This window comes from Dipteris shenzhenensis, chromosome 19, assembly GCF_047967505.1.
Source record: "Dipteris shenzhenensis isolate YYH24624 ecotype China chromosome 19, Dip_SZ_1.0, whole genome shotgun sequence".
NCBI lineage: Eukaryota > Viridiplantae > Streptophyta > Polypodiopsida > Gleicheniales > Dipteridaceae > Dipteris > Dipteris shenzhenensis.
The window spans coordinates 21,002,801-21,016,995 of NC_141614.1; the positions used below are offsets into that span (position 1 = coordinate 21,002,801).

General features: G+C 45.9%; 1 protein-coding gene across 1 annotated transcript in view; it reads right to left on the reverse strand.

Annotated features, from left to right (window-relative positions):
• Nucleotides 1–1,424: 1,424 nt before the first annotated feature.
• Nucleotides 1,425–14,195, reverse strand: part of LOC147890220 (uncharacterized) — a 35,900-nt gene continuing 23,129 nt past the window's right edge. Inside the window, exons 5-6 of the mRNA XM_087390979.1 lie at nt 2,026–2,069; nt 1,425–1,816 (exon numbers count right to left, since the gene is read on the reverse strand). Of these exons, the coding sequence (XP_087247105.1) occupies nt 1,698–1,816; nt 2,026–2,069 (163 nt within the window). The 3' untranslated portion in view covers nt 1,425–1,697. The remainder of the gene's footprint in view (nt 1,817–2,025; nt 2,070–14,195) is intronic.

Here is a 14,195-nt window from a genome sequence, read left to right on the forward strand (position 1 = left end):
GTGCCATGCATGGATGTGCAACCTAAGGAAGAAGCGAAAAGACATGCAACTCAAGAAATCATCACGAGAGGTGAATATGATTGTGCCAAGTTGGTGGTTTCTTCTCCTCTACATTGCTTAAGGTTAGCTTCATTCACACTTTGTATCTCGGTGAACTTGGTGTTTTCTTGGTGCGTAAAGTTGTTTTCTAAGTCATACCTTGTGCCTCTCTCATGCTCTCTCCTCAACTCCACTTTCAATTTATTGCATATCCCTCTTGCACACTCTAGCCAACCCCTGAATCTTAACATGGTATCAAAGCATCTTTCATTGGGCTAAGGGTTGGGCTACATCATTCTTGTGTGGTGAGGTAGAGTTGCCAGTTGTATTGCCAAATATGATTTTTAATGCATGTGGATGCTTTCAAGTGAGTTGTTTTCAGTGACTATTCGCGAGTTGCGGTTTTCATGCACTTCTGTATTTTTCCTTAACATATGGACATTTTCATGTGATGTCTAGATTTTCTTGATGATTACATGCATGTGTTGAATCCCGAAACTGACATTTTGGGATTCAATTTTGTCCAAGGGAGCTTGCAGACCGAAGGACAAAGCGGGCAAAGAGAGATCCTCAACAAAGGACAAGGGGAGATGACAACTTAAGGACTCAGTGAAGAAGGGAGCAGCTCAAATATTCCCGTCAACATCAAGTACCAAATAGTAGTCTACAAGCGGCAAAGTTTGATCGTGCGTTAAGTAGGTGAAGAAACTTAGGATCATGGTGCTAGACAACGAGTACATGACAAAGGAAGTTACAGGCATGCGGCTAGCACGGACACCAAGAAACGCATCATCACACCAACTGTGAACGAGTCAACCCACTGGCAAAGGATGCCGTTGAAGTCCATGCACAAAGGATTTGCACCGGCAAAGTCTGGCATCTCAGACCGACACAAAGTAGGGGCACCTGCTCTTTTGACAAGAGCTGCACAAACCATTGCAAATGCAGTAGGTAGTACCCTCATTAAACGTCAGACCTAACCTAAGTCTTGCATATAAGGTTCTAGAGCTCGAGGAGGTAGGGTCATTCCTGCAACATAGGTATACTCCTGTGTGTGGAGTGCAGTGCAGAGCTGTTTGTATACAAGCCAATTTGGCCAATCAATAGAAAGACTCTTAAAGTACAAATGATTGCAAACTTTGCTTCTCTTGCTCTTTCACTATTTACTTTACTTTGAGACGATTGTTCCCCCTTGCCCTCACACTACACATAATAATTACTGGCTTGGAATTTCGGACAAGCAAGAATTGAGAGAACGGGTTTTTCAGCTTTGCAAGTTTTCTAGTCTATCAAACTCTGGACAAGCATGGGTCCTCACATAATAGCCCATCGTGGACTTCCAAACATAAGCATTGAAGAGGACTCCACTTTATTTTATAAAGATGAAATAATGTATCTTTACTGACAAACGCATGTAGGGTTTTGAATTTTGTGACCTGCCAACATAACAGCATTTCCAAAAGATTTTGATATGTGTGCAGACTAATAAAGCCTGCCCCTCACAAGCTCTACCTTCATTCTCGTAGAATACGAAATCCATCAAGATGTTCAACATTCTCAGAATACTGTCGAAACCAAAAAAAACATACCATGTTTCTCGATGCGACACAAAATGTCTTGCTCCACACTCTCTCATGGGATACAAAGCGGAATTGCACCTAAAGAGGCTTCCAAGAGGGTGTAAAAAATTCTAAGAACGCTGTCCAAACAGAAAGATCCCATGTCTCTTCATGGGACACAATAAGGCCATCATCATTCAATCGATACTCAGTAGTGCCTGCAGAAAAAGACAAATTTGCATCCTTCAATAAAGAAACCTCCACCAAGAAATACAAAAACATAGGATCCTCACCTACTCCTATGTTAAAACAGTCACACCCCATATACACAAACTGAAAATGTATCTCTAGCATGCAGTGGCAAACGCACAGTAGAGTGGTCATAAATTTCTTAGCCTTGCTGCTCGGATACACATTGTTAACAAACCTTCATATGGTAAGATGTGAGGATGCCATGGAACTTTTAAGTACCTGAAAATATCAAAGGAGATTCAAATGAAATATTATCGAGCTTTTGAAAACTGTATGACTCCATATATCTCAATTATGCATCTCAATTATGCAAGAGGTTACGTCAATTCCCAAATTTTGGCTTGACATTTTATTTTGAAGCAGGTCTTTGGTACACAATCACAGATAAATGTTCTATCCATAAAAACAGCTTTCCCTTCTGAACTCTATATGTAAGAGGGGTAAGCTACTTAGTTTTGGGTAAACATTTTGATAAGCCTGGCATTAAGACTTGAGAAAAACAATTCATCTAATGTTTCTTATCTAAAACATAATTGGATATTCTCTGAAAGAAGAGGCCATTGTTAAGGGTAGAATGCTTCATATGAGTGCAATTATTGTCAAACCTTGTCTCTGTTTTCCAAAACTTTGAGCACATGTACAGGTCCAGTTTTGTCCTCACAAGACAATATTGGAAAGATAGTGTGATCCTTGGAACGAGAAAAAGATTGTACAAAATTTCGTGACAACATAAATAAGACATTAGGCTGAGCTGGAAAAGAAAGCTGGCAGCAGCTGATGAAGCAGCCAGAAACATTATCATGTATATTGGGGAAGATTGGTCACATGTAGCAATTCTACTCAAATGTAAAAGAATGCCTTTTGCAAATGTTAGTTATATTCATTATCATGTGCTAAACATGGGCTATGGGATCCCCCAAAGGCATAGATGTCAAGGGATCTGTCCAATTGTTGCATACAGTCTGAGGGCGTAGTTTTAAAAATTTTGACTGCAACTACATGAGGCACAGAACTAAATCAGCAGGTAATGGGCACTGATCTAAGCACCGACCCTTCTCAGAATGTATTCATTCTCAATTTGTTTGTTGCTCAGCCTGTTTCACCTCCCGTTCTATTTTCTCAGCTGTCAGCTGTACGTACTTTTGACCTTCATTGAGAGTATTGTATTCATCCTGTTTAGCCTTTTCACTTGTCATCACCTGTTTGTCATCCCTTTCACTAGTTTACCTTCTTGCTTTCTGTGCCTATATTTCTTCTATGACTTTCCTTTCCTATGGTTACCAAGTCTACTCCCCCGCCCACTTCAGCCTACCTCACGTTCTATTCTATTTTATCAACCTACATTGAGTATCATCTTCCCCCATTTTGTTTTTTTTCCATCCTTTTGCTTGTCATCAAATGTTTTTCATCCCTCTCTCCACTTTGCTTTCTTGCTTTCCTTGCCTATAGTTCTTCTTTGATTGTCCTTTCCTATGGCTACCAAGTCTAATCCCCACATACGTTTGGAACTACGGATAGGAGGGCTCCTACAACAGCTGGTCAATGCCAAGCTACCAAATTGAATCTGTTTCCAGGCTTAGTGCAGTTGTGGATCATTGAAACAATCAACAGATTCCAAGTATTGGCTTTCCTCCAGTCAGTTGGTTGACACAAGCTTTCTTTTTGGGAAAGGACTAGTAGAGCCTCATCTCTATTGCCATTGACATGTATTTCAACGAGACTGCTCCTAACTAAAGATATCTCCACCTAATTTAGCTTAAATGGAGAGTCCTAGGCTGGCCTAAGCATGTTTAGAACAGTTATGAGTAGATTTGAATAGGAAATAGGCTAGGATCACTCACTTAAGAATAGGAATTGCATTGCTGAAGCGTGCAAGAACTACAGGATAAGTACCTTCATAGAGTTGGAGAGTGGATAGAGAGAGTAAGTCAGGGGCTGGACTTACAACAGGGACTTGTGAGGGGCTGCACAAGGACAAGAAGAGTTAAATCCACTTCAGAATTTCGCTTCGAGCTAAAGGCCCTGGCTGTTGAATCCCATTTTGGCTCAGTGTACAAATGGTGAGGCCATGCCTCTTATAGGAACTAGTGCAGGCTGACTTACATCTTTATTTACGAGATGGTACCCCAAAACTGCCACGTGGCAACAATTTAAAAGCCTCTAGTATAAACTACATAGTACAAAGCTAATTAAAAGGCTACCAAAGTAACCCTTTTGTTGCGGTCCTGCCCCCCAAGAGACAAATTTGTCTCGAATTCGAAAGAGTCACTGTAACAGAAAAAGAAAACAATGGAAAGAGTAGATAGTGTGGGATCACATCCATGTAGCAATATTGCTGCTCAAAGGCTCCCCAAATCTTGTGTCGATATGGATATTGCTCCACTATAGATGAGGGCTGCCAGGAGGATTCATCATCCAAAGGCCCCTCCACTTGATGCAGTATTCGACATAGGATTTGTTCTTGAGTACAGAGTCATAGAAGCCAATGATCCTCTCGGGAATGTATTGAAGCTGCCCCTCTTCATCGATGGGAGGTAGCTCCTCAAATGCTCGTTCAGAAGGACCCAAGTGCTTCTTCAAGAGTGATACGTGGAATACATCTTGAATTCTGGAAGATGGAGGCAGTTCCAGTTGGTAAGCCACTTCACCAACCCGCACTTTGTATGGGCCATAATATCTATGTTCAAGCTTAGTATTAGTGTTTCCCTTAAGAGAAGCATATCTGGTCTTGTGGATCCTGAGAAACAGAGAATCCCCCTCAAATCAGAGTTCTCTTCTATGTTGATCTGCATACCGTTTCATACAAGCTTGGGCCTTAACCATGTTGTCCTTGCATTGCTGTAATAAAGCAGTCATGCGGGCTAAATTATCCCTAGCTTGTTGGTTGGCCATTGTGCTATCAACAACACTGGAGCACACATGGACTTTACACCACATTAGCTTCAACTGGACTCATGACAAAGGGAGTATGCTTAGTATAATTATAGCAAAATTCAGCCAGACGAAGCCATTTATTCCATGGAGCTTGGGTGTCAAAGCAGAAATGTTTGAGGTATTCTTCCAGCCACCTGTTTACCCTTTTTGTTTGAGGATGATCAGCACTACTAGGGGTTAGAAGTGCACCCATAGACTAAAACAATTCTTGCCAAAAATGCCCCATGAATTTGGCATCACGGTCACTAACAACACACAACTTTCCAAAGCCCCTTCCAATAAGCTTGTACTCTGAGTTTTTAGTGAGGTAAATCCTATCATGGAACCAAATCAGCCTATTATTTAGCTTGTAATGTGGATGATCGAGGCAATTGGGGTCCTGCAGGTCATGAAATAGAGTTGCGGCTGCTAGATCTGAAAGGTATTCCTCTTGAATTCCATGTATCCAATCCTTGTAAACTTCTGTCATAGAGGCCTACATACTAGAGAGTGAATCAGCCACCACATTCTTCTTCCCCATCTTGTATTCAATGACAAAATCGTGATTTTGTCCAATGGAAAACCACCTTTTCTGTTTGGGAGATAATTTGGATGGAGATGAGAAATATCTGAGAGTTCTATCATCAGTTCTTACCTTAAGATGACTCGCATATATGTAGTGATGCCATTTCTTGATAGCATGCAATATGGCTAGCATTCCCTGGTCATAAAAGTGGTAGGTCAGCTCTTTGTCATCCAACTTCCGGCTCTCATGGCTATTACTCCATGGCTTTGCTTGAGCATTGCCCCAAGGCCCCTACCACTAGCATCAGCTTCAATGGTGAATGGTTGAGCAACATCTAGACACACAAGGATGGGAGATGAGGTCAGAGCATCCTTCAATTCCAGGAAACTTTTCTTTGCAGTAGCTGTCTAGAACAAGGCCTCCTTTTTGAGCTGGTTAGTAAGGGGTGCTGCTATTTTTAAAAAGTATTTAATGAACCTTCTATAGAAGGATGCTAATCCAAGAAATCCCTTAACGGAGTGGTGTTCTTGTTGGTACAGGGTTGGTCACCTGCCCACTTGTGAGCCCCCACATGAGGAGTGCATCAAGGCGGTGGACCGTAGAATGATAGGTTGGGACATGGGGCTGCCACATGGGCAGCACATGGGCTGCCATGTGGGCAGCAAAGAGAGAGAGGAGATCCCTGACAGAGGAGAGCCACCATGGAGGGCAGGAGCTCGTAGACACAGTTCCAGAGGCTGTCCAGAGATGGAAAGGGCAGACCTGGGCAGGGTTTCCAGCAACAGATGACTGCGTGGACAGGGCACTGACAGCAGCAAGGTCCCAGACAGTACAGCAGCATTCCTGGAGCAGTTCCAGAGGCTCTGGAATGGTACAGGACAGAGGCAGGAAGAAGGCACAGCAGTTCAGCAAGGTTTTGGGACCCTTTGGGCATGATTGGGGCAGAGTGGCTAGATGCCACGTGGCCAGGCAGGACCATCCAAAGCCTGGAAATGTGCCATGTGGGGCTATTTATAGCCTTCCCCCTCCATTCAGCTGGTAGGGGCAGGCTGACTCGGCTGATTGGGTCGGCCATTTTGGGTAGGGCTTTGCTTTATAAGAGGGGCGCCCTAGGGGCCTCATTTCTCATCACTTGGAGCAGCCCTCAAAAGAGCAGAAAGGTAGCCATCCTTGGGCCTACAATCAGGAGGTGGAGCCCACCTAGGCTGGCTTTCCAGACAGCAAGGTGGAAGGGATCTTTGGAGAAAGAAAGAAGGAAAGTTATTAAAGTCTTCGGAAGACCGATGGGTCTATGAGACTCTGAAAATCTTGGTACAAACGAGCTGTGAGGGTGGAGCTACTAAACGAGCACCCACACCAATGCAGAATGCAAAAAATGCAAAATGGTAGTACTAAGTACTAAGTACAACAGTCATGTCAGTGGTCGACTACATATCAATCTCATCATCATCAGGACATCAGGGTGGATGAGGTAATGGAAGCATGAAATCGGCGATAGAGTGTTGTCGACCACTCGAGGGTGCGGCCCTGTGACATCTCTTGGTCATAGCTCTGCGCCTAAATAGGGCTACAGTAACCCTTGTCGGCCGCGCTCCAACGCTAAACATGGAGGGAATATCCCCAAGTGTAATCTGCGCGTCAAACCTCTGTCTGAGCTGTCCAGTCACTGGCTCTGGGTCACGATCATGTCGAGGCCTCATCTCGTGGGGGTCCAAGTGATATGGCTGAAAGAACTCCGTGATAGAGCTCTGAGAGGGGTCTACCAAGGAAGAAGAAGTCCACTCATGTCTGTTAGAAATGACCCAATAGAGGGTACGCACAGCGGAAGACTGATAGTAATGCCCAAGAGCTCACATAGTGTGGTGTGGGTGTGGAATCAGAAACTTCTTAACTTATGTGCATAAAATAGATGTGCAGACTCATCAATAGACAATGAACCAGCCAGATAGAGAAACCACCAAAATAATATATTTCCATCCAAAACTATGGACACAATACAAAAGAGAGAGATCCAAAGTCCCACCAATGGTGTGGTCCTCTGATCTTACCACAAGGTACTTCTCCTATCTGCTGGCTATCTCTAGACTCGAGCCCGCGTGCTCCACCTCGAGCGTCTGTAGACTTTCCGTCTAGCGTGTTCTTCTCCACATTACTGCCTGTGAATCAGCCCAGGTGGGCAGCCCCTGCCAAGCTTTGTCTGCAGCACACAGGTCCCCTTGGTCCTCCTGAACGTAGGCCCCAAGCTAACTGTTCCACTGCTCCAACCTGCTTGTGAATGGCTGCTCCAGAAGATGATGAAGACAGCCAAGGTCCAGCCTCTCCCTAGAGCTAAGTCTGCAGCACTTGTTGCACTCTCTCACCTCCTGTAGATAGGCCCAAAGAGTAGGCTTCCTGCTGCTCCTTTCAGCCCTGGAACTGCTGGCTATGCTGGATAAATAATGGGGCATGAAGCCCCTCCTTATATAGGCCCTCGAGGCCCCTTGAAGTAACCAACCAGCCAGCCCTAAATGGGCCGACTGGCTGGTCTATTTGGGCTGACCAGTCTGCCCCAAAACCAGCCCTTTAAGGGCTCCAAAACTAGGGCCATTTGCAGGGCTGACCTGCCACGTGGCATTGCGCCACTGGCCAGGGCCCTACTGCCCTAGATTCAGGACCTTTTGCAGGCCTCACACCTGCCCATAGCCTCTGCCATCTGATGCGACCTATGCAGGTCCTGTTGCAGGCCTGAATCCTCTACACTGCCTTGCCTCAGTCCATCACCATGATGATGCCTGCTGCTGGCCCTGATTACGACATCTTCTGGAGCGTGTTGCAGGCTGTTCTCTGCACACAGCTCCTGCCAGATGGCCTGCCCTGCTGTGCCCTCTATCTTGGGACACCCCGCCATGTAGCTGCTCATCCATAGCCTCCTGCCAGGTCTGATCCAGGGCTTGATGCCCTCGCCATCCTTCCTGCACAAAGGCACCTTCAGAGACAGCCTCTGAAACCTTTGATGTGCTGCCCACATGACAGCCATGATGCTGTCCATGTGGCAGCCCCTTTCTCTCTTTTCCTGTGGGGTACTACCCTAGGTCTCACTTCCCCATGCTCTCCTCAAATGGGGGCTTACTGTCACGATCTGTGACGTATTCCTTTCTCTATTTCTAGACTTACTGATGGTTTGATGAATGGACACTTGTGGAAGGGTATGCCCTTTCGACGGGACACTTCCTACGAGGCACAACCCTTCACAAGAGACATTCTATTGAAGAGACATTTCTATTGTAATGTACCCTCTCATCAAGGGTCACACCCTTCACAAGGGGTACACACCTCTTCATGCACATACCCTTTGGAGTACACACCTTTTTATGTGTGACTCTTCACTCTCTATATAAGAGAGGCCCAATTGTATGGATGACACAACATCTACCCTACCGACATTCAAGCAATACAATTATTCCTTGTTCTCTGCTATCTCAGTCTCCTTTCTGTTCCTTAGCACATTTCTAAATATAGTAAATCTAGGATTTCTTACAGTGGTATCACAGCAAAATTCGCTCCTGCCTGTAGGAAATGCCCCCCACCTTCTAGCGCCGATCTGATACATCTTTTCCGCTAGAAGGATATCCGTGCACATTGTGCATGGAAGAGATGGAGAGGATGAGCGTAAAAATTTTAAGCGCCAACCCTACCTAAAGTCATCTATGGCCTCTCCATCTCCCACACATCACAAGTTGATGTGAATAGACACGACAAAAATCGTGTCTTTTTAGGTGCTTGGGCTGTCCCAAAACCAAGAGACGCACCTTTTCCACCATCGGACACACCTTTTGATGAAGAGTCTCGACTCCTCACTCAAGAGACACACCCCATCGTGGACAAAAGGACACACCTATTCATGTAGGAACACCCCTTTTAAAAACAGGGACACACCCCTTCATGAAAAGGTTCACCTATTCCAAGGGTCACACCCCTTCGAATAGGCACACCTTTTAGGCACCAAGCACCTATAAAAGGGTACCTAGAGGGGTAAAAAAGGGAAAAAAAAATAAACCCAGCCCCTACCCTTAGGTTTACCCTAGCTACCTAGGGTTAACTAAACCCCCAAATTAATTTTTGGGCAACTAACCATTTTAGGCAGCCCAACGAAAAGAGGCGCACCTTCTTTGATATTCCGTACGACCTGCACCGTACGGATCTCCCCGCAGCAGCAGCCCGCCTCAGCCCGTGGACCATACGGATCTGCACACCAGCCCCTGCGCAGCCCTAGCCTCGCCAGCACGCCAGCCTTCCTACGCAGCCCTAGCCTCGCCAGCACGCCAGCCCCCTGCGCAGTCATTGGCCTCGCCAGCACGCAGCCCTCCCCTGCGCAGTCATTTGCCTTGCCAGCCACGCCAACCTAACTGCGCAGCCCTGCATCGCCATTGCGGCCCTGGTTACCTGCTATTTCCCTGCCAGCCTGCAGTGTGAAATCCGTGACAGCCCTGCCTTATCTGCGAAGTCCAGCCCTGGGAACTGCAACCAGTTTTTCGCCATTGACAGCCTGCAGCCCCCCCCTTGTTTCGCCATCTTTTCCTGCCAAATCGGCAACAGTTGCAGCTTCCTCTCGCGATGAAGACAGCCTGTTAACAGCCCGGACCAGACAAGCCTCGATCCGCTCCTTGCAAACCACTGCAACATGGATCTCCAGACAGCGATTTGCAAGCGTCTTCTACGCAACAATTTGGCAGATCAAATCATTGCCAGGTGGAGTCTTTCCAATCTGCTTTTAAGGATTCTCTTGTCATTATCAAATTACAGCAAATGAAAGACGCTCCCTTAAAGCATGGAAACCCCTGGTAATTCACCCGGCATTTCAAGGACACCTCAGGCATCATCTACCACACAATATCGTGTTCAAATTGCACAACCAGCCCATTTCGGAGCTTTTGCATCGTGGGTCTTCTGTGTCACGTGCCCTCCTAGCGATTTGGACCACATCCTATATCTTCTGCGTGAGGCACCTCAGTTACATTACTTCCTCAGCCGTTACAGGTTGTGTTCCACGAGACACGAAGATACCCAGAACCCGATATTCCTCAAGAGTTTGTTGTCCATCTTTGGAGAGAATTTTACCCCTCACCTTCGGCATCTCCAGGGTACTCTCCACCTCCTTCAGTTCCCAGATATCCTCCTCTACAGGTTGTACCTTCTCCAAGATAGTATTTACACTCTGAAGGCACTCCTTCTCCTGGATATCCTCCATTTCCGACAGCAGCTCCTTATACCTTCTCAAATCCGTGGACTCTGCAACCTACTCCTGTCCTCTCACGAGCAGTAACACCACTTTCGGCATCACCAGTGTTACCTCAGACAGGACCTCCTTTACCAGACTTCCACGGGTGGTTCCATCCTGCCTTGCCTGCCCCCTCCAACATGAGCAACCTCAGGGAGCAGCCCGAATCTTCTTCCAGGAATGGTATCACCAGTGTTACCTCATACAGGACTTTCAGCATCACCAGTGTTACCTCAGACAGGACCTCCTTTACCAGACTTCCACGGGTGGTTCCATCCTGCCTCGCCTGCCCCCTCCAACATGAGCAACCTCAGGGAGCAGCCCGAATCTTCTTCCAGGAATGGTACAAACTAGAGCGCAAGTTCGCGCTTTTCTCACAGGGATCTCTGATATGTCGCAACGCTCACGTGAAGCCTCTCCAGAGATCAAAGACTCAAGTCCAAAAAAGACCCTTGAAGTCAACATACAAGGCGAATCACTACTGCAACTTCAAATTTTCCAGCTTCAGGACAGCATCTCCGACTTGGTCCAGAAAGTTCAACAACTTCAAGATTCTCGTAGTACCACACATACAGGGGATGACGTGACGCAACCAGATGACTATGCGGATTCATTCCCACCAGAGGTAGAAAACACTGAACTACGTGCCCTCTACCGTTTACTTCAAGCTTCCAAAACTAAAAGACTTGACATCAAACTTCGGGAAGCCTACACTGGTCAACGCAATCGCCGAACATTTGACCAATGGCTCGCAAAAATGCGCATGTATTTTGATACTGTTGACCTCACTGAAGGCAAAAAGATCGCCTTGGCAACCTCCCTCCTCAAGGATACAGCTTTTCTATGGTGGCAAAGACGCTTAAAGGACGGCAAAAGTGTGTTAACATGGGAACGTTTTGAACACGTGCTCCATAAGCAGTTCATACCTGCCAATGCGGACTTCCAAGCACGTTCAAAACTCCGACAGTTGGAGCAAACAGGCTCCCTGTCTTCCTACATCTCTCAGTTCACCACATTGGTGCTGGAGATTGATGGTTTAACTGAGGATGATCGTCTTCATGCTTTCATCTCAGGCCTAAATCCCTCGTTACGCATTGATGTCCTTAAAGCAAACATAACCACCACAGCTGGCGCTATTGCTTACGCAGAGCGCATTACAAATTTCCAAAACACAGGGAAGCAGAGTGCTAATCGCACACAGAACTCTACTATGGCCAAAGGTGCTCGCCCTCAAGATAACACCAGGTTTCGAAAAAACTCCGGTAATCAAGGTCAGCGACAGTCTCAAGATCCCCAGAAGACTCAGAAATCATATGCTGAATTCCAACAGAAGCACTCCTCCAAGGATCGCGCCTCTTCTTCTTCACAAAGTCATTACCGACATCCCCAACATAAAGGTGCGGCCATTGACAAGAAGAACAACTCCAGCACAAAAGGACTTTGTACCATCTGTACAGGCGACCATAGATGGTTCGATTGTCCCAAGCGACCAAAGCAAATTTTCAATATGGAACCTAGCACTTCCCAAAGAGAAGATGCTACCCCAGCACAAGACAAGAAAGACAAAGCTGTTCGAATGGCGAATACCATCCACTTGAGCCTTGCCAGCAACCCCGAACCTTCCCTGGCCACTCAAGTACTTTGTGTTCAAGGATCGATTCGTTGAACAACGGTCACTATCCTCATCGACAGTGGCTGCTCTCATAACTTCCTAGCTAGTTCAATGGTCGACAAACTTCGGTTGACCACCAGTCCTAGTCTCATGGACTATCAGATTGAACTCGCAAATGGAACGACTTTCTTGTGCAACACCAGGATCAAAAACTTGTCTTTTCGCATCCAACATTATACGAACAAGTTGAACTTCGACATCATGCCTCTTTTTCGGTACGATGTCATACTCGGACAACAGTGGCTCTACGACTATGATCCATCAATCAGTTTTCGCAGCCATACTATCCAGTTTGTCCGCCAGGAAAAACTTATTGACCTAACTGGTTCTAGGGACTCTCCTTCAACCCCAGTTGCCTTTGCCCTACAAGTCAAGAAGTGGGTTCGTAAACGCCAAGTAAAGACTTCACTTCTGTTGGTTACGGCAGTAGAGGAGACACCAACAAAGGATCCTCCTAAATACCTCAACCAACCTTTTTTCCAGCCTTACCTAGATATTTTTCCACAGGAATTGCCAACGCAGTTACCACCTTGACGACCAGTGGATCACCCAATTGAACTTATTCCCGGCAGTAATCCACCGTCGAAACCTCCTTATCGGGTTTCTTACACTCAAAATGAAGAAATCCAAAGACAGGTCACCGAACTACTTGACAAAGGTCACATTCGGCCCAGTCACAGCCCTTTCGGATCTCCTGTACTACTTGTGAAAAAAAAAAATAAGTCAATGCACCTCTGCATTGACTACCGAGCCCTCAACAAGCTCACTATAAAAAACAAGTATCCATTGCCTCGCATCGATGACCTCTTCGATCAGCTTCTACATGCAACATAATTCTCAAAGATTGATCTTCGTTCAGGTTATCATCAAATTTGCATATGAGAAGGCGATGAGTACAAGACAGCTTTTCGAACAAAGTATGGACACTATGAATGTTTGGTCATGCCCTTTGGGTTAAACAATGCCCCGGCCACATTCATGACACTAATGAACAACATCTTCAGGCCTTTCCTCGATAAGTTCGTCATCATTTACCTCGATGACATCCTCGTTTTCAGCAGATCCCTACATGGGCACAAACAACATCTTCACCAAGTTTTTGAAGTTCTCCACGCAAATTCTCTCTACATCAACATTGAGAAGAGTGAGTTCTTCAAGACCCAACTCGAATATTTGGGACATGTTATTTCAGCTCAAGGCATCTCTGTGGATCCCAAGAAGGTCGAGGTAATCCGAAACTGGCCTACTCCTAAGAATGTTCATGATGTCCGCTCTTTTCTCGGATTGGCAAACTTCTACCATACAAAGGTCTATCAGTTTTCCGAAATCGCAGCTCCTATGTCCGAATTATTGAAAAGCACAGCAGTTTTTCAGTGGCTTCCCGAAACAGAGTATAGTTTCCAACAACTCAAGCAAGCACTCACTACAACACCAGTTATGGCTATTGCTGACCCCAACCTTCCGTTTGAGGTCATGACCAACGCTTCCGACACCGCTACTGGAGCAGTCTTGATGCAAGAAGACAGAGTTATTGCTTTTGACAGCCATAAACATTCTGATATCCAAACCCGATACCCAGTTTATGATAAGGAGTTTCTTGCCGTTGTACATGCTTATCGCTCTTGGAAACATTATCTCATGGGAGCCGACTCTATGGTCAAGACAGACCATCACTCTCTAAAGTATATCTTTACTCAGCCAGTCATGAACGCTCGAGATCTGGACGACTCCGACGCTACTTGGCAATCTGATGAAGACTTGTAGCAGTACCCTGACATTTTACAGTAGTATTTTCAGAATTTACAGTGATATTTTCTACATCAGTTCATTGTCTCCACCAGGGTCTTATTTTGAGTGGGAGGGCATGTCACGATCTGTGACGTATTCCTTTCTCTATTTCTAGACTTATGGATGGTTTGATGAATGGACACTTGTGGAAGGGTATGCCCTTTCGACGGGACACTTCCTATGAGGCAC